Source organism: Ambystoma mexicanum, chromosome 1p (genome assembly GCF_040938575.1).
Source record: "Ambystoma mexicanum isolate Mex_15411 chromosome 1p, UKY_AmexF1_1, whole genome shotgun sequence".
NCBI classification, from domain to species: Eukaryota; Metazoa; Chordata; class Amphibia; order Caudata; family Ambystomatidae; genus Ambystoma; species Ambystoma mexicanum.
The window spans coordinates 625,572,817-625,600,466 of record NC_090921.1 but is presented as its reverse complement, the minus strand read 5'-3'; the positions used below and the strand labels follow the sequence as shown (position 1 = coordinate 625,600,466).

Sequence of the window (27,650 nt, the reverse complement as noted above, 5' to 3'; positions counted from 1 at the left end):
AAAAAAAGTGATTTTCCTTATATCACACTAGAGCAATGACAAATATCATGGCGGATGGAACGTGTATGCGTCCTTTAATACATGTGACTAATGTTGGTGTGCACAAAAGGGAAGCACTGGTATAGCGTCTCACTATGTATGTTATTAGAATCCAAGCGCGATGCCCTTACCCATGCAACCTTCACCATCTGGCCGTCGCTGCATCCCAGGTGGGCAGATGCACATGAATGTGCCGATGAGGTTCTTGCAAACCATCCCACGAGATTCACAGTCGTGAAGACCTTCTGAGCACTCATCCAAATCTGCAATGAACCACAAGACAGAATTATTTCTTCACCTCATTCCCTCCTGGAACATGAGAAGATCTCACAACATAGTTACATCCAATTGAGAGGACAGTTGAATGCCTTCTTTCTAGAAACACATTACGGTGGAAAGGCGCTCAGAATCTGATAGATAGAGCCTGCCTGCATCTCCGCAGCCACCCGCGTCTCTTCCCCTGGGTGCTGCCATATTTTGATTTGGACCGCAGCCCCTTCCTGTTTCCACTCGCAGTCCCCCATTGCTTCCACTTAACTGAATCTCGGGACTTCACATCTTCACATGCCTCATTCCCATGCAGTCTGCACCAGCCTACCATGAACATAGAAAACAGACTATGTCGCTTTTCTATTTACTAAGGAGATTGCTACTTTTGTTTTTTTATGGGAGATTGGGGGATGGGAGATTGGCCATGTGCAACACACATGCTGCACATATCCCATTAAAAAAAATGCTAATTATAACCCAAAGGGAGTACCGGGGTGCGAGTAGCTATCACTCCCTTGTTCGTGGCATAAAAGGATACTAACAGCCCTTTATTTAAATTTCATTATCTTTTCAATTTCACCCCTGAACTCTCACAGAGGGCCTTGACTTGCTCAGGCTTACCGAGGCTCTGGCTAGAAGGGAGTTACTGGCTCTGCTCGCACCCGGACGTTGGGGCGATTGCTATATTCTAATTAAGAAGACTCATATTTGCAACTTAAGGCTGATTTGTGACAGGAAATGCAACTGCTTTAATAACTGTAGATCTGATCCATCAATTTCCACATGTCCTTCCAAATCCTAACCCCCTGAATGACTATAGTACTCTTCTTCCTCCTTCAACAAGATCCCCATTGTGCTCCCTCACTTCCCCAACTATTAAGAAATGCATCCTCAGGCACAGACGCAAAATATTATATTATTTCCAGTTTCTCCCTCCTACCAATTATCAGATGCGCTCATAAACTAGCCTCTGTAGCATGTCAAATTCGCTTCACTGCCCCATCCATGGTGTGTCCAGGGCAGAGTCCTACTCTCTCACTGTGACACTGTGCTCCATGTCCTCTCTTCACATATAATCAACATGAACCTTATTTTGCATCTTTGCATGCACAATGCACCTCCCGTTCTCCATGTTTCCCATGTATTCCTCCAACTACCTCATATCAAAATTCATGTAGCCCATCTCCCTGACGTGCCGGAAACAGTCACGCTTTCATGGGTCCCAGACAGACGTAGCCTGGCAAAGGGGTGAGCAGTCTTTAGTTCCACCAAGGCAAAGAAGAAAATGGGTGCAGACTCTCAGTTTGAGACCTTTGGCCATAAGCACGCGAGCTGTTGAATTGCTGACCTTCGTTCTGTCGCAGTTTGCACTGAAATGATCATGGATCAATATAAATGCATCCTCATTAGAAATGCCTGTTGCAGTGTAAACATGCCACTAGCTACTGCTATCCATGCATGCCTTCTTGTACAAACATGACCCCATGCCTGCTGACATCCTCTAGCCCTCATCCCAAAGGATCTTTCCCAAAGGCGTGTGAATCTGCTATCAAAGCTCATCAAGTATGGTCCATTGTGTAAGTCATTTTCCTTTCTTCCTTACCCAGTATGTGGTCACATCCGAACTTCCAAGAATACCAATGTAGATGGCCTAGCAGACTGTGGAAACATACATAGGCTTAAGCTAGTCTTGATAGACAGCTGTTGATGAAGAGCTTATCCAGATGTATCCCTCTGTCTGGAGACGGAATTCAGAAGCTGAATAGCTACAGCATATTTGGCTGCCGAATCAATCTCCTTGATGTCCACATATTTAGGCGAGCGGTAATTGGTTGTAACGCTTTACATAATTGCTTTTTGTACCAATAAACAATGAAAAACAAGCATCAGCGACTTGAAACCATGGACATTATCTGCAGGTTTTGGGGCAAATTGAGTCGCCTGGAGCTTTCTCAGTGACGCTTCGATGGGTTCCCAAGTGCTCCCTTGGTAGCATCTGGATGTAGCAGGGGCTCTTTGTGGCAGCTCGATCCTGCAATTCCTCCTCTAGGATCGAAAGTCTCCCATTATGTGAGCTGTGTGCCACTTACAAGGCAAAGTAGCGTGGCGAAACTAGGCAGTGTAGGCAGGATACAGCATCACGCTGTTTCACATTCACCTGCACATGCTGTGCCCTGCGATCTGTGCAAAGTGCTCTGAAGTCTACTCTTTCCTTTACTGGTAACTAGTGTAGGCTTCTCAAGCCTTGCTGAGTGAGGGTGGGGAAATTCAAAGTTTAAGAACAAGCGGTACGGTAATGGGCACATCAGGATGCATGAACACAGCGTTCGTTTCTAGTCACCACCTGTGAACCGAATATGCGACTGTAATGCCACAAATGTATTAAAAGACAAACTCAATCTTCTGTCAAGGGAGGTATTTATTGTCCAGGTAAGGGTCTGAGTCCAGTGCTTATTCTATTGGGGATGCCTTCAGATCTGAATCTGCTCAACCACAGTTCTGTCTCTTATAGAAATGAATGGGGAAAACTGAGCTATGATTCGCTGAGGAGAATCTGGTCCTGGGGCTCTATTGCTTAGGCCTCTACTTGCAATAGTCATATATTAGCTGGCAAACCTTGCAAGTATGAGAAGTCAAATGTCACCAGTGACATTGCTGATCCCTGGTTATTCATTGACAGATCTGTGGTGGCGACAATGATGGGCTGCAGGCAAGCAGACAGCAACTGGCCCACAGGTTACTCTACCCTCCCTTAAATAAAGGCAAAAGAACTAGGAATTGAAGGTTAAGGGGCACTAAGCAGCCACATGAAATCAATGGCAGGCGGGTTCGAGAACATGTCAGACAAAGGCATGTTCCAGCAGACAGAATTCAGGTAAGAAAGGAACTCTTCACTGTGCAAATGAAACTTGTAGATCTCTTTGTGGAATTTTGGTTTTGTAACAATCCGCTTTTGGCTCTATCTGTCGCCAGCACTCTGCGGTTTCTTGCGCACCCCACTCTTCATGACTGATCTGACTCAGCTAGGATGAGCAGCAAGACTTCTCATGAAGAAGGGGTTCTTTTCAGGCATTTGACCCAGCTGTTCCTGCTGGGGGTGTGAAGAAAGCATCAATCTGCTGGGTCCTTCTGGTCCAGTTACAGGTCCAGCAGAGCATAACCATCACATTAGACATGGCTGATTGCAACAGCAAGCCTTCCTGAGGATCTTCTTCAGTGTAGGGGTCATCCCAGGGTTGGGGTAGATACAATAAAAGCGGGCACTGACGGGTTAAACCAAATAATTGTCGACTAAATGCCAAATCAGCTGTGCATTGGATTTGCATCTAGTCAAATATTTGGTGGCCAGATTTAAAATGTCACGGGCAAGCACACATGGTGCCGTCGCCACTCAGCAATCACAGACATCATTCAGGCAGGTAGCAGCCAAAACCATTTATGGTTTCATAGATTCACTCTCACACAAAGGGAACATGGTTAGCTGGATTTCTAACACAGGAATTCTGTCCTCGACAGCCTCCTCAAGGTACTGTATTTCATCAACCACAATAACTCACAGATTGATATGTGAAAAGGCTTGCAATGGTACAGATTCAGACTCATTTTGGAATAAAGCGTCTGCAAATCAGTCAGGAAAAAGCAAAAAGTACAGAGCTGTCTCGTCAAAGCTTCTGCTCTGTAACCAGAAGTTGGCCTTGACTGCTCAACACTGCTACCTACACGTAGGCAAGGGAAAGCTTAAGGGAAGCCCTGAAATCCATCTATGGGCCGGTGTTTCTCATTCTCTATATGCAGGGCTGAGAGAAACCATACTAAAAAAGAGTGAAAGGCTTTGCTAAGGCAATGTAACAGCGCCTCGATGCCCCTGGGCTGCCAGTGCGCTTTAGAAATGCAAAAAATAAATAAAAAATAATGTGCAGGGTGACATGATTAGAAGACTCTCATGAGAAACGCTCATGAAACGTGAATAACAGCTCGTGCATAGAGTTTTTTAGTGATGAAAATAATAGTAAAATTACATTCCTGGACAGAAATGTAGGTAATGATCAGCAAAACATCAGAAGGAGGGATGGGGAGTAACAGGGGGACGGCACCAGCTCTCTTGAGTTGCACTGCTGAACACATGGAGTGTTGCACACCTACCTTTGCACATCCTCCTGTCATCTCTGAGGGTGTATCCAGCAGGACAGGTACATTCATAGCTGCCGAATGTGTTGATACAGCGGAAGGCACAGAGTAGCGCGTTCAGCGAGCACTCATTGATATCTGCAAAGGCGAGACAAGGAGCAAAGGAAATTAGAGACCGTTGGCATCGAGCAATCGGAGCATATCCTGAAACGATATCTGTGTTTCTTCTTTATATTCTGGTTGGGAGAGTAGGCATGTTTAGGGTGAATGAAATATTTCTGGGTGCCCTTCTCCTTATGGTCCAAGACCCACTACCTTTCTAGATGACGCAATTCCCTGAGTACAAACCTTCCAAACTGTTCACACGTACTAAGACACAAAGACCATTCTGGACAAAGCCCCACTCACTTTCCATGTCCCTTCCAGATGTAGTCTTCTCTCAGAAACCCCTTGTGAAATGAGACCCCCAAAAAACATCACCATTTACTGAGGTGTCATGCCTCACTCCCACCATCGTGACGTTATAGGGTGTCAAAGTGATATACACCCTGGATTCTCTCAAGGTTCTTCAGCTATATGCAAAACGCTCAAATGCTTGCTAAAAGTCTACAACTTTTTCGAGCGTCCTTGTACTTTCTCTTTCTACAACACATTATCTGATAAGGAGAGCAACGTTATTCCCCATTAGTTACATTTGCATCTGATCATACGGTCCATGCAGGTCGGTGGCACCAGCAGGTGGGTTGGCATGGGAAGAGCACCGACACATTTCAGGCTTAGCGATTATTCTGTTGCTCAGTCCACCTCTACCAACTAATTGAGAATTCAGCCGATTCCGCTGTGATGAAAGTTCAAGACATGTGATAATTCTGTCTTCTGTTCGAGTTGTAAGGAGTCCTCTTTTTATTCTTCTATAGGCTGGTCTATAACCTCCATTGGGATCTTCACTCTTCCACAGTCTTCGAGTTCCCCCACCATTGTTTCTCGATCCAGTTCTTTTCTCTCCACTGCCTGACTGCTGTAGCTTCATCCTGACCCAATCTCATCACTGAAAGTCCTAAACCTTTGCCACCGCTAGACACTATTTAGCTTGTACTCCCTTTGTGTGAAGGGTGTCTCAGGACTGACCGGCTTTGTTTGTGATCAGCGCTCCTAAACAAAATTAGGCACCTTGACTGTGCTCCTGTTTGTTCCACCAGTGAGTTGGAACCCTGGGACAGATCCGGTTTCCTGAAGGCGCAAAAAGCAGGTGACTGGAGCACACCAGAGACCACACAGGCTTGGGGCGTTCTAGGAGGAGGAGCAACCTAAGAGCCATAGCTGGTTTCTGGCATCAGTAGAAGCCTCTGTGTCTGCAGGTGACGTAGTGCGTTTGTGGCATTGGTTGAAAAACCTAACAAACGACTGCCAAGTCTGAGACTGTGCAACATTCGCCACTCAAGCCTCTGCCATCCGACTTCCGAAGCTGCAGAGCTCCCCGCAATCATTTATATTTAACTCTGGATTTTGCCTTAATAATTAATAAAATATGATGGCCACAGAGGCCGTTTAAGGAATGCAACTGGATTTACTGTCAGTCTGTCAAGGTTTTATTTTGGTGCAGAAATCGATATCATTATTATTATTATTTATTTATTTGTTTAGTTTCAAAAGCAAAACTTTACAAATTTTTGTTAAAATTTCGTAAAATCACAATTACACTGCTTACAGTCACATTGGTTACTAATTTACAATAATTAAGCAGTATTCAAACATATTAAGAATTGTACACTTTATCTCATTGCACTGTATTAAAATTCATTCTAAAAACCTTATCACTAAGCACACATTTCATTCTTACATAGTGTTAGGACATCATCATTGGTTGTAGCAGTTGTAGTACACTAATTATATGGTCCAGACATCTTAATATGAGCATTTGTGTAATTTAATTTACAGTCCTCATCAAGTTGCTGTCCAACCGCTCATTCAACTTTCTTTTAATACATATCCACAGATGGTATAGTCTTATATGGACTGACTCGTAATTATGGACCAAATCTCCAAAATATATCATATACTCTGTGCTTAATTCAGGGCACTGTAGCAGAACATGTTGTGGGGATTCCAAGTTATTAGTCTTTTTACATATTCTGCATATTCTTTCCTCCCGCGGGATTTTTAGTTGTGCCCCCGTGATTGTTAACAGAGGAAGTTGGTTAGTTCTCAGCAGAAATCAGAATTGCCTAACTGCGGGATTTGGACTTCTTTTCAGATACCTTTCTGCTTGAAGGTATTTATGCACAATCCCGGTTATGAGACTATAGTTCTTTAGTTGTTCTATATGTTCATAGTTTTTAGTCCAATCCCACAATTTAATCTTGTTTGAATATATCCGTTTCAAAGTTACGTATGCCGTCTTTTTATAGTATAATGGATGCCATTGGATTGCATTAAAGATGTTATCACAGATACTTTCAAATGTATCGTTCCTTCTATTTCTGTCCTCTAATAAATCGAGAAGTTTACACTGTGGAGAAGAATGTATTTTTAAATGCAAAGCTCCAGACTTTATCCATAACGTGCTTTTTAAAGATGTTAAACCTAATTCCAATCGGATATATTGAATGGATGTACTTGGGCTTAATTTGAGAAGTCTTCGCCAGAATCGCCCTTCAAGTATATCTAGCCAATCAAGTTTTTCCATTGCTAATGCCTCTAGCCCATATAGAATCATTGGGCTGAAGCATTGCTTATACAGAATTATGATTCCTTCTAGCGAGAACCCAGACGTTTCGTTTGCGAATTTTGCTATTAGTTCTGTACGTTTTTTTGCTTTTGTCTGTTTATTTTCAATTATATTTTTGTAATCTTTATCGTTATTCATGTCGAGTCCCAAATCGATATCAGTGTGGAAATGTCACACCATCACCTCTGACCTTCTGCACTACTTGAGATTGGCAATGTTCTCTTTCACCTGATTGCTCTATAATTCGATTGCTGTAAAAGCGACACCTGAAGCTGTATAACAGGAACATGGCACTGATTCAAGGACAATTGCACAGTATTAGAACAAATGGTCCTGCAATGCATTTTTTACCAAGGTAAAGTTTGCCCTAGGACTAAAACCATTTCGTCTTAGCAAAATAAGACAATGATTGCACTCTTGCAAAAATGAATTGGAAGGAAATTTACATGCAATATCGCATTTTTGATCCTGGTGCTAATACCATGCAATGCTGCTCTTGCACAAAGGGGACGTTTATGTAATGAAAGTCATAAAAATATGCATCCTAGTGTCACTTTTAACCATGATGTTTTATTAAGATGGCAAACATTTCTCAGTAGGATGCTTTGTTCTGCTGAAAAGGAACAACAACAAACTAAGCTTTCACAGGCAAAACTTCACCCTTTAAAGATCTCGGTTTACAAAGGCCAACATCTCAAAGTGGAAGCACATCAATTGTTTTAGCATCATTGGATCTCCTGGTGGCTCGATTATTCTAAGCCAAGGAATATGCTTGCAACTAAAACTCTGGTCACAGGAGGCAAAGGGGCTATCTTTAAGGTGGGAGTTTGGGTTTTGAACCACATGACCTGGAAGTGCAGCTTACCAAGTGTCACTTCCTTCCACCAACACACAGATATCAGATTAAATGTGTCTTTAATGTAAGAAGCAGGCAGATGCTATGAAAGCTAATGTGACATGGCCTGCTAGCTGCAAGCCCTCCAGGCTTCTGAGGATGAGGCCCTGCTTCAGTAAAGAACTTGGGCACTCTGTGTACGCCGACTGCAAAAACAAAAGGCAATCTTTCAGAGCCCACTAGAGTCCCAAGTCTCACCTTGGACACTATACAGAGGGGCTCGGACCGGGCTGGCACTTTGCTTGCATGGCATTGCCCAACTTTAAGAACACCTATTGGTTTTTAAATAAATGCTAAAGGCTTAAAAAAAGTGAACTTTTCTAGTTATGAATTTCCCAATCTAAAGTGTATCTCGGGTTGGAAGGCCTCATGAACAGTGTTTAAAAAATGCAGCAACAGCCAGCACAGCGATACCCGTTGGAAGCAATCGCTAGTCTCAAAGTTGCTGCCAACCGATGGCCCAAAATCCCCAATCTCAGGATGTCGATGCGTGAAGGATTGTGGGTCTCTGTAGACGTATGATAGGGATAGTGTTACAGGAACACCCCTGTCCACGCCCAGTTTTTCAAATTGGAAACTGAAGATGTAGTACCCTAAGTCAACCACTAGATGCCGTACTATGCATAGCATGTGAATCTAAGCAGATCCACAAACTGCAGCAATTCAATCAGGGGTGTTGCTGGGGGGGGGCTAAGGGGGCTATAGCCCCTGATCTTTTGGTTGTAGCCCCGGATAGAATCTCAGGAGCTACAGCCAAAAGACTACCAGTCCCAACAGTTCCGACATCAGCTTAGCCCCGGGTCTTTTCCAGACCTAGCAACTCCCCTGAATTCAACTATGATAGCTAAAATCTCGATCCTCCCTGCCCTTTTGCATCCAAAATGAGAGAAAACATCATTGTATCCTGATATATTCAGGTGTAGGAAGTCGTGATAATGGTATATGCCTTCACAGGATGGTGTGGTTACTGCCATGTAATGTAATGTGATAGTGTAAGGAGGGCTGAGCTGCCTTACCTTCGCATGTCATCATGGGACCAGGCTCAAACCCATCGTCGCATGCGCATTCAAATCCGCCAACCACATTGGTACAGGTTCCGTTCCCGCACGGGTCCCCGATGGAGCATTCATCCGTATCTAGGAAAGGAAAGACAAGCAACAATGCCAGAGTTATCCAGGGAACGCACAGGCGCATAACAGCAAGGTTTCCATTTGCCCTCATCTATTCTTCCTGTGAAGATACTCAAAGAGACATGAGGCGGGCCTGACACCGTGTGACTGGGTGAACTTCCATCCAGCCCACTGGCTTCTGTGTGCATATTGCATACAAGGGAAAAGTGCTAGACAAGTGCCCGAATACATATGGACTAATCAACTGGAAGTCGAGCAGATGCACGTGTATCTCACTTACAAAAAACAAAGCTCGTCGGCAGCCCCATGAATGTTCTGGGGAGTTCATGTTTTGTATCTGCTGTTGGTGGATTATGTCTTGTGCCCCCGGCCACCCCCAACCACTACCTCACGAGATGGATTAGCACCAAACTGAAGAGTCTCCTTCATCAGGTCCCTTTTGAGGGTGAGGGGGCTCAGACTCAGAAACATGGTATCCGTCATTGCATCGAATACAAAGCATTGAATAACATGCATCAAAAAAAGCATTGAATGAATTTTTTTCAAAGGTAAAGGTTTAATTTTATTATAATGGGTTTTAAGGGGTAAAAAAACAGGGGTTGTGGGGGAACCCCACCCATAAAAAAAAGAAAAAAATGCATTTGATGCTTTGTTTCCGTTGCTTTTTTTTAGATGCTAAGGTATTCGATACAATCACTATAAACCAGAAACATGCTTTTGTGACTGTGGTACTCTGATCTTTTGAGCTACGAGGCCAAATGAGCGACTTTGTACTGGAAGCTGCTCTCTGTGTGACTCAATGGGCCTCATTACACGGTAGGCGGTAAAATACCGGCACCACCTTGGTGGAAAGAGGAATTACCGCCCTATTCCAAGGTTGGTGGGGCAGTAATTCCCCCTTCCACCATTGCCCTTCCCCATTCCCATTTTTGCCCCATAGGGCTCTATGGGAATGGGGAAGGCGCTAATTACGGTACAACAAATTGCGGTACCGTAATTATCTCCACTGGTCCCTTTGCGGGTTGGTTTTTAACGCCTGCAAAAAGCAGGCGTTAAACTCCCCAACCCGTAAAGGGACCTCGTAGTAAGGCGGTAAGGATTTACCGGTACTGGTAAAATACCGGTACCGGTAAACCCTTACCGCCTACCGTGTAATGAGGCATGACATCAGTCATTTCTAGATATTTCCCCCCGAAAACTCCCTCAAAAAGCCAAGCGTGCATCAGCCAATCAAGCTTCACATGCTGGTCTGCAGGAGCAAATGTCCACAGCACATTAGGACCTCCACTGGTTTCTGGCATATGGTTGTGAGTGCAATAGTACACAGCACTTCGTTCTAGTACACCAAACAGGTATTCCCTCCAAAAAACGAACGACAAAATAGCGAGACCAAAAACGCTGAATTTTTCTTATGAAATTGATCAACTTTATTGCACTTTTTTCGCATAAAATAGATGAGATGTGGGTTAAGGGAATACATTAAGGTAGGGGGAGGTGGGGAGGCTGTGGGGCGTCTCCCCTGCATTTAAAAAAAAGTACAATAAAACAAAAAGGCGTTTTGGAAATTCGATTAAAAAATAGTTTTTTTCAGCCTCATCATTTTTTATTCTGTATTTCAACATAAAGCCCAAACGTCACTGATTCCCGATCAATTTCCCACCCATAAGGAAGGAGGTTGTGTTTTTAGGTTCAAGGCCAGGACAGTTTAACCAAACACTGAATGGCTTAAAATCCTACCGTCCCTTTATTTCTATTTCTGCCAAACTCAATAGCTGTGGCTCTACTGTCTGCCCTGAGACTTTGTCTGCCTTTCATCTCCTGCTGCATTAGATTGAATGCAATGCGACTGCCTCTACAAAATCAGACAGGCAGCGCAGAACACCGCAACCATAACACATTGACCAGGATCAAGCTTCCCGCTGCTGCCCGCATGCTTTGCATGAGGTGCCTTGGTTTGATTCCTGCAAGGCCCAATGTCTCGGCAGGATAGCTCAGCGGCAACGTGCTTGCATTTGAAGCAAGACGACACGGAGTAACACAGGTTCGATTCCCAGGTCCGCGCTTAGAAACCTCTGTGTATTAAGAGCGTTATAAATAACCTATCATATCTGCATAGACCCTACTTACCAACACAGTTGACGCCAGTGAAATCCAGTTTGTATCCAGAAGGACATTCGCAGCGGAAAGAGCCGTCTGTGTTGATGCATGCTCCGTTCACACAGATACCTGGGTTCTCGGCACATTCATTCACATCTGGAGACCAAAAGAAAGAGCAACATTAATCCTCTCCCACATGGAAGCTGCAGGCCAGAGAGGGACAAAAACTACCACAGAAAACAGATCACACCATAACTATGTGTTAAAGTAGAGAAATGATAATTAAAACATAGAAAAAGCAAATGCTTTTGAAGCAGCGACTTTGCTGTGTAACATGGTTAATAGCGGACAGAAGGAGCTAGAGCTCATTACTGGTAATACTGCCACGGTGGTAGAACCGCTTTATTTCAATGTGAAATCACTTTTGCGAACCTTAAGTACTGGGCTGTCACTGTTGACACTACCTATGCTGCCACCGCCAGAGGCATTCAAGAAGGAGACCAGCCCTTGCGGTGGTAATTACAAGAAATGCATTCTTCATTTTGTAATATTGCAAATTGCATGTTGGATGTTGCATGTTGGAATGCTAGTGGCAGCAATACTAGTAACTCTGCCAATTAAGTACACCGGTTTGTCTCTTGAAATTTCCAACTGAGAATTGGTGGTAATACCAGCTTGGCGGTACAAGAGACATATTCCTCTATGAGTACTACTGCCCGTTCCCTTAAGTTAACCCCAGAGTGTTTTACGTACAATTGTTATCGTTTGCAGTGTGCCGATTCTGAGTGCCATTTTAATTGAGTTTTAAGCTAATACCATTCCATGTCCATTTTATGCATATGTGAGGAGTCAGGGTCATAGAGGCCCTAATTCACATAGCTCTGCACTGGAGATAATTAAGAGATGCTCTGATCATCTCCAATTTGCTCCTGATAACTTGTACCTTATTCACAAAGCCTAAAACTGGAGTAAATCTGGAGCTGCCAAAAGGCCTCTTCTCACTGCACCCCAGTCACCAAAAGGGGACCGATCTTATTAATAAATAGAAAAAAGACCAAAAACGAGAGTTTTGCCCATCCTAAAGATATAATTTCTCGTCTTTATTGGAAACTACTGCATGAACTTGTTGAATTTTGTTGGTACCACTTCGTTAAATGTCTGTGGCAGGCAATTCTTACAATGGGTGGGGGCCAGTGTTATTCCCACAAAACACTGTCCCTTCTTGGCTAAATCAGCTGGGTGTCCAACATTCTTCCCTCATTGGAGCAAACAGGTGAAATGGAGATCACCACAATGTTATCAAAGGGGTTTACTTGTGTGAATGCACTCAGTGCATCTCCACGTGCATCTCCAACTCTCAATCTGGGATGCAACGGCATAACTACATAATTATGAAAACATATAGGCCCTCATTACAGGAATCTGCTCCCCTTGTAAATCATTATATTGAACTGCAGCATTCTGCCAATGATATTTTTTGGTGGATTTTAGATGTTGTTAAAAACACAACAAATGTGTCTTGCTGCCTCCAACAGAAAGAAGCACGATGGATTAATTGTTTATCAACCCATACTAACGGACTCAATGAGGAGTTCCTCCCCTTACTGTAGAATAAAGTTCTCCCTTTTCTGTCTCCTTCTGACATGTAACGCCCCAGTCCTCTTTTGCTGTTGTGATTTATTGCAATCAGCAACAGCCCTTTCATTTTCTGAACCTCATCCCATTTTGTCAACACTCACACCTACAGTACATTTGACTTTACCCATTCGGGTTTTAACATTGCACCAAAATAACTGATTCATTTGTTCTTCCAACATATCAATTTTTATTCTTGTACATGTCACCTTTTCGGGCGGAAGAGCTTAATGTCCCAAGACCCGCCTTTTCATTTTCACTGCAGCGGTGCACGATGCACGGTACACCAGCTTGCACGTCTTTGCGAGACCGGGCCCCTTTTCTATTAACCAATCGGCTCCCCAGCAATAGGAGGCACGTCACATGTCAACCTAACGTGGTTGTTCAGTGACGTGGCCCAATAGGAGGTACTCCTCAGATACCGCCTCCCCCCTTTTTCACTCAGCTATACGCCGGCATTTTCTTCTGTCTGCATTCACTTCGGAGCAGCATGGCAGAACAGCCTGCTCCAAATCAGTCCACCCCAATTACTCAGGAGCTGCCGGTAATGAGCGCTTCAGTTTTCTGTTTTCTCCCCACTTAATCATCCTAAATAATTCCTAATCGTGCGCTTTCTACTTTGTCTTATGTTCTTCAGTCACAGCCTTCACTGGCTCCACTTCCATCAGACAATACGCCGAAAACTTCTGGTCCTGGCAACAACCAAGATCACTCGGCTGCATTTCAAGTTATTATTTTTTCAGGTAGGCGCTCATTATGAGCCATTTAACACTGCTTCATTTATTGCTTCTTATACCCAATATTAGCACTTTCACATCTCTTTACCACTTCTATTATTATTTGCGTTCTTTTCAGTTTTTTGCTGAAAATCCTGTGAACACTCGCATCAGAATACGGAGTCATATGTTAGATCAACACACCAATCAAGCAATTCCGATTCACAGGTAGTTGTTTTTATCCTACTGCACAGCTAACTTTTTTTGCAAAATCATTTTTATGCAACAAGTTTGTAAACATTCCACTTGCTTTCATCCTTTCAGAGAGTGTTTTTCCTTACGCATCCCCTGCTCTTGATGATGCTGCACTGTTGAGGGTCACTCCAAGCCCACCTATCTAGACGATTTTGGATCGGTTCCCGGCCAATATAGCGCCTGGTTATCTCCACTCAACCACAGTCTCCTACATAGGTAATGTTTGTACTTTTTGGTTTTTAACTGTTCCTCTGAGCAATCTTGGTAGACTTTATCCCCCCTTCTTTATTACACATTTTTGATTATGTCTGCTTCCCCCCAGGGTTCAGTTGTTCTGTGGAATTTTTGCCCTGAGGAAGGCAACCGTAATTTGTTGTTTGAAAATAATTTGCCAGACAGGTGGCTCTTTTGCCGAAATGTGTTCAAGATGTCTGTCTAAGTTTACGTTTTTTTATTATTCCTTCGTTTGACGCATACACGTAGGCAGACCTGTCAGTTGAATGAATCTGTTAAGTAAAAATGTCATGGCTGAATTTAAGCTGAATTGATGAGTGTTGGCTCAAGTTGTGGTCACCACTCAGTTTTTGTAACTTCTTGTTAACTCTTTTGTTTGTTTCTCACAAACTTTGATTCATGACAATTTATGACAATTGCTTTTATGTTTCTCTTTGTGTAACCCCTTTTTGAGTACTCCTTTCTTGTATATTCCTCATTTTTTAACACACTTATTTTATATTTATATAAAATATTTCCCAATTTTTTTATGCACTTTGTGTTCATAATATTTTCTACAAAATAAACATGCTTTTTCAACCAGGAGACTACCTCGATTGCTTCTGGAATCTACAGTAACTTAAAATTTAGTGATACCTTGCTGGTACACTTTGAAATTATTAAAGTACTTTTCTAATTGTATTTTCAGCAGCATGGATCCTCCATGTTTTTGTCTAAGTATTTAGTCTCCTCATTACTGCTTTCAAGACAACTCCCCCTCTCTTTGTGTACCACTCATTACAGGTTTGGCAGTATTCTAGTGATAAATCTGGTGGAATACTGCCAAAAGGATTTACCATTACCACCACTTGGTCTGCAAGAATTATCGCCAGATCACAAGTGGTGGTATGGCGGTGTTAGTACCCATTTTTGCAGTTCATAGCACTACATTAGGATTTTGGCCGATTCACCGCCAGCAGTAATTCCGCTGATTTAGCCGATTTTGGCAGATTCACTGCCAGGTGTAATTCCACTAATTTAGCTGATTTTCCGGTGGTAAAGCAGCACATTTATCTGCAGCATTTTGCTGGAGGTCTTTCCTCCACCTCATCGCCAGACCTATAGTACGGTGGTGCTGTAATGTGGAGGTAACAGAGTCACCCCCGTTGTACTGCCGTAATTACTGCACCACATACTTATGATGAGACCCACAATGCAGATATGCTAAACCAGCAATCTCAAGTTAACAAAAACCCCTTTGACAACCACTTGGAATATTAAGACTGGATAGCTTTAGCAATTGTAATTTCTCACCTTCTCGTGTATCGCCAAGGCCAGGAATAGCTCCATGCCCATACGGGCACAGATCTTGAAAAGCGACTGGGAAAGACAAAAACATAGCACTTTTAGGGCGTGGCATACAATCTCTCATCTCAGTCTGTACATTATTCCTAACCATGAGGAATGCACCATAAACTAGTAACGTTAAAGTTCCACAAGGAGGAGTGTCACATGCCATGAGATGTTTTTTTACGTAACGTGAGCACATCGCACTGATTTAACATCGCCCATGAGAACTTTTTTTTTCCCTGACTACTCAACACTTTACCCCATACCCAAGGACTGGAGTTTGTATAATAATACAGGACATAAAAGATATTGAACGACTATATAGTGAGATTGAAAAACATTGCACTGAGTGACAGTGCACTGTCAAGCTAGGGTTAGTGACGATGGGACGAGCATGGAACAAGCCGACGCAGCATTGGATAGAAAAGCTGTCTGCTAAGTCCAGCAGGGCAGAGATGGGCAGAATATAAACGACATCCAAGTATGTCTGAGATGGACAGAGCAATGAGGTCCAACAAGACCACTCCAGGATACTCGAGGCATGTCGAATGAACAGTTCACTAAGTTCAAGGAAATGACTTCGAGAGTCGTGGTTGGTCAATGTGTATAGTGCCTGTTTGGGGTACAGGCACGCATAGTGCAGAGAGGCGCCTCAGCGGAACCCACTCATCCCCTTATTGCATCAGTACAAGAAAGCACATTGGGTAAAGCCGTAAAATATAATGAGGCGGGCTTCTGCAGGTACATGCACATGCAAAAGCAGAATCCTTAACCTGCCTTCATCAGTTGCATACATCGTATCCATGGGTCTGCACCCTGTGGCTCTCCAGATGACCTGGACTACAATTCCCATGATCCTTCACCATTGACGAAGCTGGTTAGGGCTGATGGGAGTTGTAGTCCAAAGCATCTGGAGATCCAAAGGTTGCAGCCCCCTGTAAATTTCCCAGGCATCTAGAACAAATTCAAGTAGCGAACGGGAATTCAACCTATCTTCACATGGACTGTGCCACCGTGCGCTTACTGATTGACATCAATGAAGCATAGCACAAAGGTGAAAGTAAAACACATGTATCATTTCCGTTTGCAAATGTGATGCTCTCTATTTTCATTGGTTAAGTCAAAATCAATGTTGGTGCTTATTGGCTTGGCTAGTAAGGGTGAGATTGCGCTCTTACCATTTCCTTCCTGGGGGCAGAGTTCACAGGGATCGCCCCAGCCCTCTCCTGGCATCTTGCTGCAGCAGCATCGGGCCTTGGTGGTGTTGAAGGCTTTGGGGACAGAGCACTTTCCATTGTCGAAGCGAGTGAAGCAGAAGCTCTGCCTGGTGTCTGCATGATAGAAAAGGTTGCAGCGAAGGGATCAGAGAGTCAGCATTTCATGAATACTATGTCCTGCTTACAGTCGCGAACATAGACTGGCTTCATGTGTTACATGGACTTTTCAAATCTATATCTCCTCTGTCAAAAGCGTACATGTACATATCCCACTTTTTGCATACTCTGACCTTATGATTGCACATAAGTAAACACTACATGTCCTTTGTGTAATGACTACCTCCCACACTGGTAACAGGAGCCTGACATAAACACTGTTAGCAGCACCCGTCGGAACATCCTTGACTACTCCCTCCTCTACCTGCAAAGAACCCTCAGACCACTCAGATTCCTGAATATTTCCTAAACCTCTCAATTCTTGTGGATATCCCTCACTCCTCACAGTGGCTGTTACTGTGCCCCGCCTCCTCAATGTGTCAAACTATCCTTGAGCCACTCAGTGCTTGTGGCTACCCCTTAACCAACTCTATGACTAGGTCCACCCCTTACTTTTGCAGTGCCTCTGGATAGACATTGGCTGCGGATAACTTTCTCCAACTTTCATTGACTTTGGATATCTCCAGGCAACCCTCTCATCCCTTGAATATCTTACTGCTTGGTGCTGATATCAAAAGCATAACTAAATGAAGTGCGGAAAATATAAACTGAGGAATCACCGGGCACAGATCACACATGTGCCTCTCTTTCGTTTCTTATTTCAATGCAGTTCAGTAAAATGCATGTTAATGGTTGCAAACCAATATCAGGTTACGCGCTATGAAGACACTGCTGCACACAGCATGTTGCTGTAATCCTTACACCCCTGTCTTCACGTGTTCACCATAGTTATAATCACATTAAACACATTTTGGTGTTACAAGAGTTTGAAGAAAAGGCCACTCACCGAAGCATCTTCGGCCATTGTCGGAGAGGAGATAACCCGGGGGGCAGATACACTGGAAGCTTCCTGGAGTGTTGGTGCAGGTGCCAAACAAGCAAATGTTTGGTTCTTCATCACATTCATTGATATCTGGGAAGAATAAAAATAACATATAATGCAGCTCAAGAGGGAGACTCGAGCTTTGAAAGAGAAGTATCCCAGCATGCATTGGGGCAAGATTTCACTGCCAGTAGGCCTCCCCCTACGCAAGGCATGTCAACGTAGCTTCTTTCTTGCCTGTGTGTTTTTTTTGGCGCGTACGCATGTGAAACCGGGAGGAAAGCCCATTGTTTTGAAAAGACAAATCAGTATGGAATGTAAATTCCGTAAACGTGAAAAACCGCATTACATGGTCCTATAAATTGCAGCTTGTATTTTACGGGCAATCGCTGTGAGCAAATGTATTACTGGTGCCGGTAGACAACAAAGTCAATATTGCTGGTCTATCTAAAATACAATATTCAAAGATGAAAAGTGATTTTAATTGATCGTTTTAGGAAATGTTACTTTAATTTTGTTTTTTTAATTTGTGTTTTCTTATATGCAAAAGTTTGTTCTTGATTGAATATAAACTAAAAGCATTAATTATAAAAAAAGATGTTGTTAAAACATTATCCTTCAGAAAAGGGGTGCAATGGGGAGTGTTGGCTTACTTAGCTCTGTATGTAAGATTTAATTTTCTGGAAAATATGAAACCTTGCCCATCAGTTTTAACATGATAATCCGCTGGTGTGTGTGTGATTTTTTTCTTTTCTACACAGGGCGTGGCAGTGACATGTTCTAGTCATCAAAGCCTTTTTATGGTTCAATCGCTACGTTTCACTCTGCTGAGAGATGGGCAGGGGCTACTCACTGTGGAGAGAATATTCAGATGTGGAAAGGGTTGATCTTCCGGAAGTGGAGGACGGGCCATCTAGGCTGGGTGGTGGCTGCATGACGGGTCTCTTCCTCAAGAAGAGTAACGTCTAGAGGCGGAGAATGCCCCTCAAGCAGAGGAGAAACTACTCGAGTTGGAGAATGCTGACCAGAGGTGGAAAACACCTTTCCAAGGTGGACGCTGTTATTTCAGAAGTGGGGTGCAGAATAGCGGTGTGTACAACGCCTTTAAGGCATGGGGAGTGCTGCTAGCTGCCGAGTGCACTTCAGGGGCAGGGATTAACCTCGAGAAATAGGTAATTTCTGAAGACTGCCCTCTGTAGATGGACAGTGCAATAAAGGTATAATAATAATGTCATTTATACAGTGCTTTTGGCCAAACACTTTACATAGAACACATTTTTTACAATTATTACCCAATCGAAATGTGTACTCACTTTATCAACCTCGGAAGGATGAAAGGCTGAGTCGACCTTGCTGGGATCCGAAACATCGACCTGCAGACTATACACAGATTGCAGTAGTGAGCGCTTAGCCCGCAGATCTATCTTTCCGGGTATGTATACCTTTTCAGAGCATGCCTTCTAGGTGTGGCTTGGAACTGTCATGGCGGTGACTATTTTCTTTGCCTCGACATTTCTCCCGAAGTGAATGTTATATTTTAGAGATATAGAGTGTCATCCAGGGGTGGGAGTGGACATGTAGAGGTAGAGGGGGGCCTGCAGGGAGTACCATGGACTGGGCTCCTCGTTTTTCCTCATAGTAAATGGCAGCTTTGAAGTCGATACTGGATACCTTAAGGAAATGGAGCAGTGCGGGCTGTACGTGGATTGAATCGTCGATCACATGTAGTTGAGGCCCACAGAAAATTGCACTGGCTTCCAGTTACCCAGAGGATCCAGTATAAGGGCTCTGTTCTGGTTTTTAAGTTCCTTAAGTTTCTCAAAGGGGAAGCCCAGTATATCTTTCAGCTCGTGTTAAGAAAACCTCATTTAGGCGAACTTTACGCTCCAGCAAAAATGCCATGCTTTTTCAACCTCGAGTTACTCTTAAAAAGATTGGTGGCACACGTTTCAATGCATGGGCTCCTGTGCTCTGGAAGGCACTCCCTCCAGATCTTAGAGGTTGTGCTACAACTGCCCAATTCAGAAAACATCTAAAGACACTTTTTTGTTGTGGGTTGTTTTGTCTTTGTGAGCACCCTGAGACCCTTGGTTGATAGATAGATACTCACCAATGCAGTTGTCATTCTGTACTTCGTATCCCGGCGGGCAGATGCAGCGGAAGGCGCCTTCCAGATTCTGACAGGTTCCTGGCGAGCAGGTGCCAGGCAAGCTCACACACTCGTTAATATCTGAAAATGCACCCAAGGGAAACATATTACTCAATGAGGTCGCTTTCTTGCCTTATCGTTTGAAAGAAGAGCCCCACGTGTTCTGGCACGTTAATTTCAGAAAGTATAAAGTGCAGCAAAAAAAGTAATATCGTACAAATTAAGCAAATTCACAGCCCAAGTGGGCTCGTAAAAGGACGCTAGCAAACACCGACTAGTGGGAAAATGTCAGCGATTGGTTCATTCTGCGGCACGGGACGGTGCTCTATCAGTTTACATCGCTGACACTAAAGTTATCAGGGCATGTCGCCCTACCTTATGTGCATGACTCGCCAGGGCAACTGAATTCTGGGATCTTCCTGAAAATACATTCAATCCTACAGATTGAGACAGTGGGAACAAATGTGCACACTGCCCGACGCCTAAGCGAGTCTACCAGTCTACTGAGGGTATCCTTTCATTGCATTATTTTCACTAAAGCACCATCACATCTTTTATGACAGGTGTGGCAGCTACACAGTTAGACAGAGCATCCACTCCTTTAAGAGCATCACGTGGCAATGTTTGGAGCTATTTAGGAAACATCTCCGTACATAGTGGAACGTCTCACAAATTTCATTGTAGTTGTATGCAAGGCGCGCGCCACCTCACCAGTGATGAATGGGCCGCCTGTGCTTGCTACGACTGGAGGCTATATAAAGCACCATAACATGTTTGCAAACGTGCAAAGTATATACATATCGTTCTAATCTGGGATCAGTGTCTCCATTGAGCCAAACACCCTGGCTCATGAGAAGCATTTCCAATCAAAATTGAATACAGGATTGACATGATTTAACCCATTTTCTCAAACTAAATCGGTGACCTATTCCCTGGTTTTTTTTTTATTTCAACGTTAATGTCTCTAGATAGAGAGGGATTCTTATGCCCATGGACTGTGGGGTCATCATGTCCCTGCCTGCCCGCGCCCTCCCCTCTGAACTCCCCACTTCCTTGTTTCTCTGCTTCCCTCCCTGTGTACTTCCCCCTATGATTGTAAAGTGCTCTGCTGCTTCCTGAAGCTAGGTACATGCTCATAAATACCATATTAATAATAATAATAATAATTGAACCTTCCTTCCCTCATGACTCCTCCCAAATTAGCAGTCACGCAGCCAACCATGGGAGCATCAGCAGTTTGGCATCGATGGTCTTGCCATCTTTGAGCATGTTCTTCTGAAAATACTCATTGTTACCCAAATCTTAAAGCAGCGATTAAGAAAAGCAAGGCTTCAAAATACCATGAACAAAAGGGGCCATCCATCATAACTAGAACTAGTAACTTAGGCATGCGTCTATTTAGAATAAATAAATAAAATATCAAATCATATCATGTGTCAAACCATAAAGGGAAGGATGAAGGGAAAGTCCCTAGGCGCCAATGGAAGAATGCCTCCAGTCACTAGATAAAGGGCAGGAGGACTAATAGTGTTGGTGACACTCCACAACCTAGCACCGCAGAACAGAGTCTAGCTTGTACCCCGGCCTGCTGAACAATTGGAACTGGGGATGTAACATGCAGGGGTGTCATGGTCTGGCGAGGGTGTGACCGGGGTCGTGTGAGGAACACATGTTTTCAGTGCCCATGGTCTGCCTTTCTAAAACAGTTTTGACAGCAGTTATGATCTTCGCACCATGTGGCGCTATTCCAATGAGTAGGAAACTAGCTTGCCATGCCAAGGGATCGACCGCAGCATGAGGCAGGATTCCTCATGGCTCTCAGACCTTATATTAAAAGGGTCACAGGGGGAATTTCCGAAAGTCTGCACTTTTATTTTTTTTTAAAAATGCCTTACAATAGAGAAGATACAAATATTGAAACACTGCATGCTGCATGTAGACCGATCCATCTTCCTGCAAGCATACAATGAGCTATGCAAGCAAGGGAAGGGCTGCACTTCAGGAGAGAGGCTCTTCAGCCCACTCTCCAACGTGTAACCTTTTCCCAAGCAAAACAAAAAGGTGATGGCTGGAAGGTATGGAATTAATAATAACCACAGGCACAGCTCTGGGCAACTCTCCAGACCATCGTTTTTCAGTCTGCCAAGCCATTACAGAAGGGGAAAAACCATATGCAAATCAGGCTTGGTCCTACCCCAAAAGAGGCAGTCCAGCCCGAACTGCTAATTTCCCAAGTACATTAATTTCATACCCTGCTGCCAGTACATCCAGGATACGTGATGGGGGATGCCAGTTTTACATTCGCTGCATGGTAAAGGTGCAAATTTGCTTAATGGCCCACCAAGCCTTCTTAGGCAATGCCTCACTCGCTGCACTTATGGAAGCCACTCATGAGTAGAGTCAGTATGCATACTCACCGACGCAGTTCTTCCCATCAGCCGTGATCTCATAGCCTTCATGACAGAGGCACTGGAAACCACCAATGTCATTTATGCACTGCCCATTGCGGCAAACTTGTCCAACCAGGGAAGAGCACTCATCAATATCTGTGGAAAGGACAGAAAAATCTAAACATTTTAGGTGCAATAGCCTAGGCTTCCTACTGTGTCTATAGGTGAATTTCTTTCACAAGTAGGTCGACGCATGAAGGATAACGGGTAGTCGCCCACATAGTGTAGGGATAATGATGCAGTTACTCCTCCTGTAGACACCCAGTTTCCGAATTCGAAAAAAATAAGATGTACTACTCTCTATCAACCACTAGATGGCGACCTGTAAAAAGCATGTGAACCTTAGAAGGTTTAAAAGCTTCAGAAAAAAATTATATATATATATATATATATATTTAGTTATTTTATTCGTCCTAATTTTATAGGAAATTATTGAAGTCCTACACTCAAACGATTTGGATTTTTAAAGGCCACATCATGCATATAGTGCACGCCCATTTTAACACAGTTCTTTTTTCTTCGACTAATTTTTTATTACAACATTGTGTTGCCATGTCTGAAGCAGGCAGCATCGTGGCCTGCTGCAGAGCTACAACATTAACGCATAATCAGTGTAGCATCAACATTAGGTCTTGTACGATTAAACTAAAAAAAAGGTCTGACCGTTCAAAAAGTCTGAAAAATACTACCACCAAAGGTTCAAACACCAAAAGTTCAAACCTTTGGTGGCAGCATTGTAGGTAAGTATATAAAAAAAGACTGCGTGGTATCGTGAGCGGGGTGTTGCGGTGGACACTCCCGCAGCACACCTAAAAAAAAAAAAGGGGTTGCGGGGGTCTCCCCTGCAACACCCCGCTCACTATACTGTCTGGTATAGTGAGCGGGGTGTTGCAGGGTACACTCTCGCAGCACACCTGAAAAAAAAACAAAAAAAAACAGGGGCTCCGAGGGTGTACCCTGCAACACCCTGCTCACTATACTGTGTGGTATAGTGAGCGGGGTGTTGTGGGGGACAGCCCCACAGCACACCCGAAAACAACAAAGAAAAAAAGAATGTAGGCTGCGGGGGTGTCCCCCACAACACCCCAATTCACTATACTGTGTGGTATAGTGAGCGGGGGTTTTGAGGAACATTCCTGCAGCTCCTTAAGAAAAAAAAAAAGAAAAGGACCCTGCGGCGCCAGTTCACGATCACGGATCGTGTAAAAAAGGTAAGTAGGGTTTGTTTATGTTGGCGGTGTGGGTGAGCGTGTGGCTAGGGGAGTGTTGTGGGCATGTTGGGGGTGTGGGTGGGTGTGTGGGTATGTAGGGGTTTTGAATGCGTGTTCACATGGGAAATGTGTGAACCTTTTGTGGTTCACACATTTCTCATGCAAACTTTTCCATCGCAGACATTTCCACGACGGAAAAATCACGCAGATCCCAACATTACCTCACAATAATTTTAGAGCTGTGTATTTTCACTCGTCACTATAAACATAGGAGATGGAAAACCTTCAGTCATGTCTGTAACACGCAGATAACAGAAGGTAGCATTTCTTCTGTGTAGACGCAAAAGAAACACTAAACTCGACTATGTTAACAAAAACAGAGATAGAAGTGAGTACTACTTTGGTTTAGAAAAAATGAAAAGCGTATTGCCGTGAAATCTCCGTCAGGATTTTACATTAGTTAAATACACGTAGTTAACTGCCCTGAGGACCACTTGCCACACACAGTGCTTTAATAATGATGAGAATAAATGAAACAAAAATGACATGTGTGTTTGCACATGCCACTGCAAGTTTATGGTTAGATTCAGAAGCCTTCAATGGCCCACAAATATTGCTGAGTCACACTGAATTTATTATCAGCAACCTCGGCGCGGGAGCCAGACAATCAAGATGCATGGAAGGGGGCCTGACACTGCTAGTGTAAGCCCACGTTCCAAGCCGCCTTATGGCCAGTTCCCCCGCCAGCCATCTTCTACCCACCTACCCCTTTTTTTAACACACCCCTCAATCCCCAGTTACCATTGCTGCAACGGCAGGTCCCGATGCGCAGCTCCTGCAGCTTCGGTCCCCACTCTGTTTGGCTGCCATGGAAATGGAAGAGGGGCTCCATACAAAGCCCCACTTTCCTATTCCTTGGAAACCATGTTTGTATAGTATTTTCTCTTCATGAACAGGACACCGTGAGGCTTCCCATTCACGGAAAGAAAATACGTAACATTTAAAAAAACAAAAACAAAAAAACCCTTTTGCAGCAGTGTGGTGAACTACACAGGTGCTAATGTAGATATGCCGTGAGGTGGCGAGCTGACCCTGTAGGTAAAAGCCTGCCATCCTCATTAACAAACCCTCTCTGCGCTCTGGCCCTTAACTAGGGCAGCCATTACCTACAGGGTCAGCCTGCTACCTCGGGACATATCGCCTCATTAAAAAGGTTTGAGCATGCCCTCTCTTTGTAAAACATTAGAAAATTATCGGTAAGGCCCAAGGTAAAATCTATTTTCACATGAGTTATTCTTGTTTTTTGGTTTTGATTATTTTCTAAACCTCCGAAGACATTAGCACTCACCAAACCCCAGGGCCCTTCAAGCCAAGTAAAAGCAGAGGTCACTTTAATGCTACTTACCCATGCAATCATTGTTGTGCGTGAGCTCGAAGCCAGGGAAGCAGAGGCAGTTGTAGGACCCCACGGTGTTCTTGCAGGTTCCATTGCCACAGGGCTGGCGGTCACACTCATCAATATCTGTTCAGAGGAGAAAGCAAACAGAGTGCAATGGTCAGAGTCTCTGAGATTGCTCGGCATCTAAACGGCTGTGCCGGCTTACCCATCTGCAGTCCTGTATTGGGTGCTTTAAGGACGAAAGTGTGTCAGGTCCCTAGTCAGCACAGGGACCACTTTTATCCAGTTGCTTTCATTTGCAACCTGTGTGCAGTTTAGGGACCGTTTGATACACTTTTCAAAGGTTAGTCACTTCACCGGGAGGGTTTGCATCTGTACATATTGAATGTTACTTGAAATTCAGGTGGATGCTTTGTGACCATGGTGTTGGATAGATCAAAGTATTTTATCATTTGTTAAGCGCCTGCTTATACCGAATTCCAGGTATGGGAACATTCAAGAAGTGCCTCTATGTGCGTGTGCATAACGGCCAGTACGAAGCTATGAAGGGGAGGCCATGTCCTTGCTAGCCACCCACGTCGAGCCGGCATGTGGCTGAGTGGATGGGTGGTGAGATGCAGTTTAGAGGGGATATGTGAGAGCCGGATCATTATCATGTGCACAGTAATATATTGCATTTTATTCATGTAAAATAGCTGAATTCATATGACAGCGGTGTTGTGCGAAATGTTTTTGAATGGTGCATGATGGCAGATGTGTGCGGGTCTGTGGCGGTGCCTTCGGATAAATTTCCATCAGCATGTGGTGCAACAGGTTTAAAAGCATTGGCTATAACTTAATGAGTGCCCCAGTGCTCTAGCTACATTCAATGTTCACCTAGACTCTTTGCAAAGTGAATGCATTATCTAAGTGTGTGGTGAATGAGCTGTCCTTCCTCAAGAGCTAGATTGCAGAGGGGCCACAGCACAGTCATGGCCTACCTGGCAGGCTTTCTAATAGAAATTCATCACTTTATAAAATGTGCTGGTTACATTCTGGAGCTGTGGCAAAAACATTGCTTAACTGTGTGATGTAGTACACGTGTGTACATTTGCTGCAACACCTAAGGGGGTGCTGAGCAGATACGACATGAGAGCTGTATTTGCATACACATATCAGACCTGGACTGGAATATCTCTAGTGATCTATGAATATTAGAGAACGCCTGTGGGTAGAGCTTATGCTGACAGTAAGGTGCATCTCTTTGAGTAGTTTAAAGATTGCAGCCATGGCCTGATTCATCAGTATATAAACAGCTCTACCATAAAACTCAAAATGTCTGGCTGTAGACAGCAAATGCTATGATACTCACAAGGAAATGTCTTCAAAAGCAAATCTAGATTCCTCCCTAAACACTGTACCGGGAGGAAGACACATTCTGTCATTGCCAAACATGTTGACTCAACTGTAGACATAAAGTTGCAGGTGCTGTCACCTCCTCCGCACAGTATACAACATAAGAAGCCAGAGACTTTACAATAACCAGCCTTAAGACTGCAAAGGACAAGTCTTCCTCATGTTGATAGATTGACAGATGATGCACGCAACACTGCCTTCCTGACTGAGTAGATGGGTCGTGATGTCAAGGTCAGAAGGCCTCCGAAAATTATGAAAGCTCTGAGGTTGATAAGGAGCCGCTGGATCTATGATTTGGGACTGTCAGGGGCCATGTTGCCCGTCTCTGGGGTTGCTGATGGTACTCTTCTTCAGAGGAGAATTGACTAGCATTTGTGTGCTGGACTGCCCTTGTGGGTGGGACCAGACTGATATGCACACACATGGATAGTTCTCCTCTGTGAAGGGTGCATTGAGCTAAAACGTGGTTGTAGACCCTCCTGAGTAGGAGTAATTCCATAGAGCAGAGTATTTGACCCATGTTCGTTCTCAGTAGAGGGGCTCCCACACGCTTGTTCAATTTCCATTGCTGTATAGGTGCGGCAGACGGACCACACTCACAGCAAGACCAGCATCATCACTGACTCCCTGAACAGGAACCTTGGCAGCCATATATTCTGATCTTCCCCAGGCAGGGGTTCTTTTAGAAAGAAGCGTTATGGCCTGGGAAACAGCTGTTCACACTGGTGGATTAATGCGCTCCATGACCTGCAGTAATTCTACAAGGAAAATGCGCCTCTTTGCCTTGATTAAATCAGTCAGGCGCCACTGTGGTTCGTTATGATGTCCGCACAGACCCTGTAAAAGACTCAACGTTGGCCACTAGCCAGCGATGGCCTTCAATATTCCAAAAAGTTTCTGGGAGTGGTAATTTTAGTTCAGTTCCAACTGAGCTAGTGCGACTGACGTGCTAGAGAAACGAGTAATCAAAAAGGGAGCTTAGCACTAAAGATCATGCACTGGTGATTCATCGGGACCCCAATCTATATCTATACTTTATGCTCATTAGGCCGCATCTACTGTGTCACTTCGTGACATTGAAATGGGCGTCATATAAAGTCAGTTGAGTAACTATGCTGAAATTGTTGGGGGCACATGGCATCTAAATTAAAGGGGTCCTTGTCAAATGACTGGGACACAAAGGCGTGCCACAAACGTTGGTGGGGACAAACATCATTGCCCCCCTAAAATTATGCCCATGTATAAGGTTGCATAATGCTGAGGCCGAGAGAGGCAACTGATGGGAGATTCGCTATTCTAAAGTCTTTGTGATATTCAGTTAGATTTGCCGTAAA

General features: G+C 44.0%; 1 protein-coding gene and 1 long non-coding RNA gene across 2 annotated transcripts in view; one reads left to right on the top strand and one right to left on the bottom strand.

The window, feature by feature from the left end:
• Positions 1 to 27,650, bottom strand: part of LOC138577245 (fibrillin-2-like) — a 454,244-nt gene that overhangs the window by 42,967 nt on the left and 383,627 nt on the right. The window contains exons 46-55 of the mRNA XM_069649613.1: positions 24,928 to 25,044; positions 22,279 to 22,407; positions 19,823 to 19,942; positions 17,677 to 17,802; positions 16,635 to 16,787; positions 15,421 to 15,486; positions 11,318 to 11,443; positions 9,077 to 9,196; positions 4,453 to 4,575; positions 171 to 302 (exon numbers count right to left, since the gene is read on the bottom strand). Of these exons, the coding sequence (XP_069505714.1) occupies positions 171 to 302; positions 4,453 to 4,575; positions 9,077 to 9,196; positions 11,318 to 11,443; positions 15,421 to 15,486; positions 16,635 to 16,787; positions 17,677 to 17,802; positions 19,823 to 19,942; positions 22,279 to 22,407; positions 24,928 to 25,044 (1,212 nt within the window). The remainder of the gene's footprint in view (positions 1 to 170; positions 303 to 4,452; positions 4,576 to 9,076; positions 9,197 to 11,317; positions 11,444 to 15,420; positions 15,487 to 16,634; positions 16,788 to 17,676; positions 17,803 to 19,822; positions 19,943 to 22,278; positions 22,408 to 24,927; positions 25,045 to 27,650) is intronic.
• On the top strand, positions 13,381 to 13,876 carry LOC138577261 (uncharacterized). Its single transcript, XR_011303976.1, has 3 exons — positions 13,381 to 13,466; positions 13,560 to 13,665; positions 13,778 to 13,876. It is a non-coding gene; the product is annotated as an uncharacterized lncRNA (long non-coding RNA).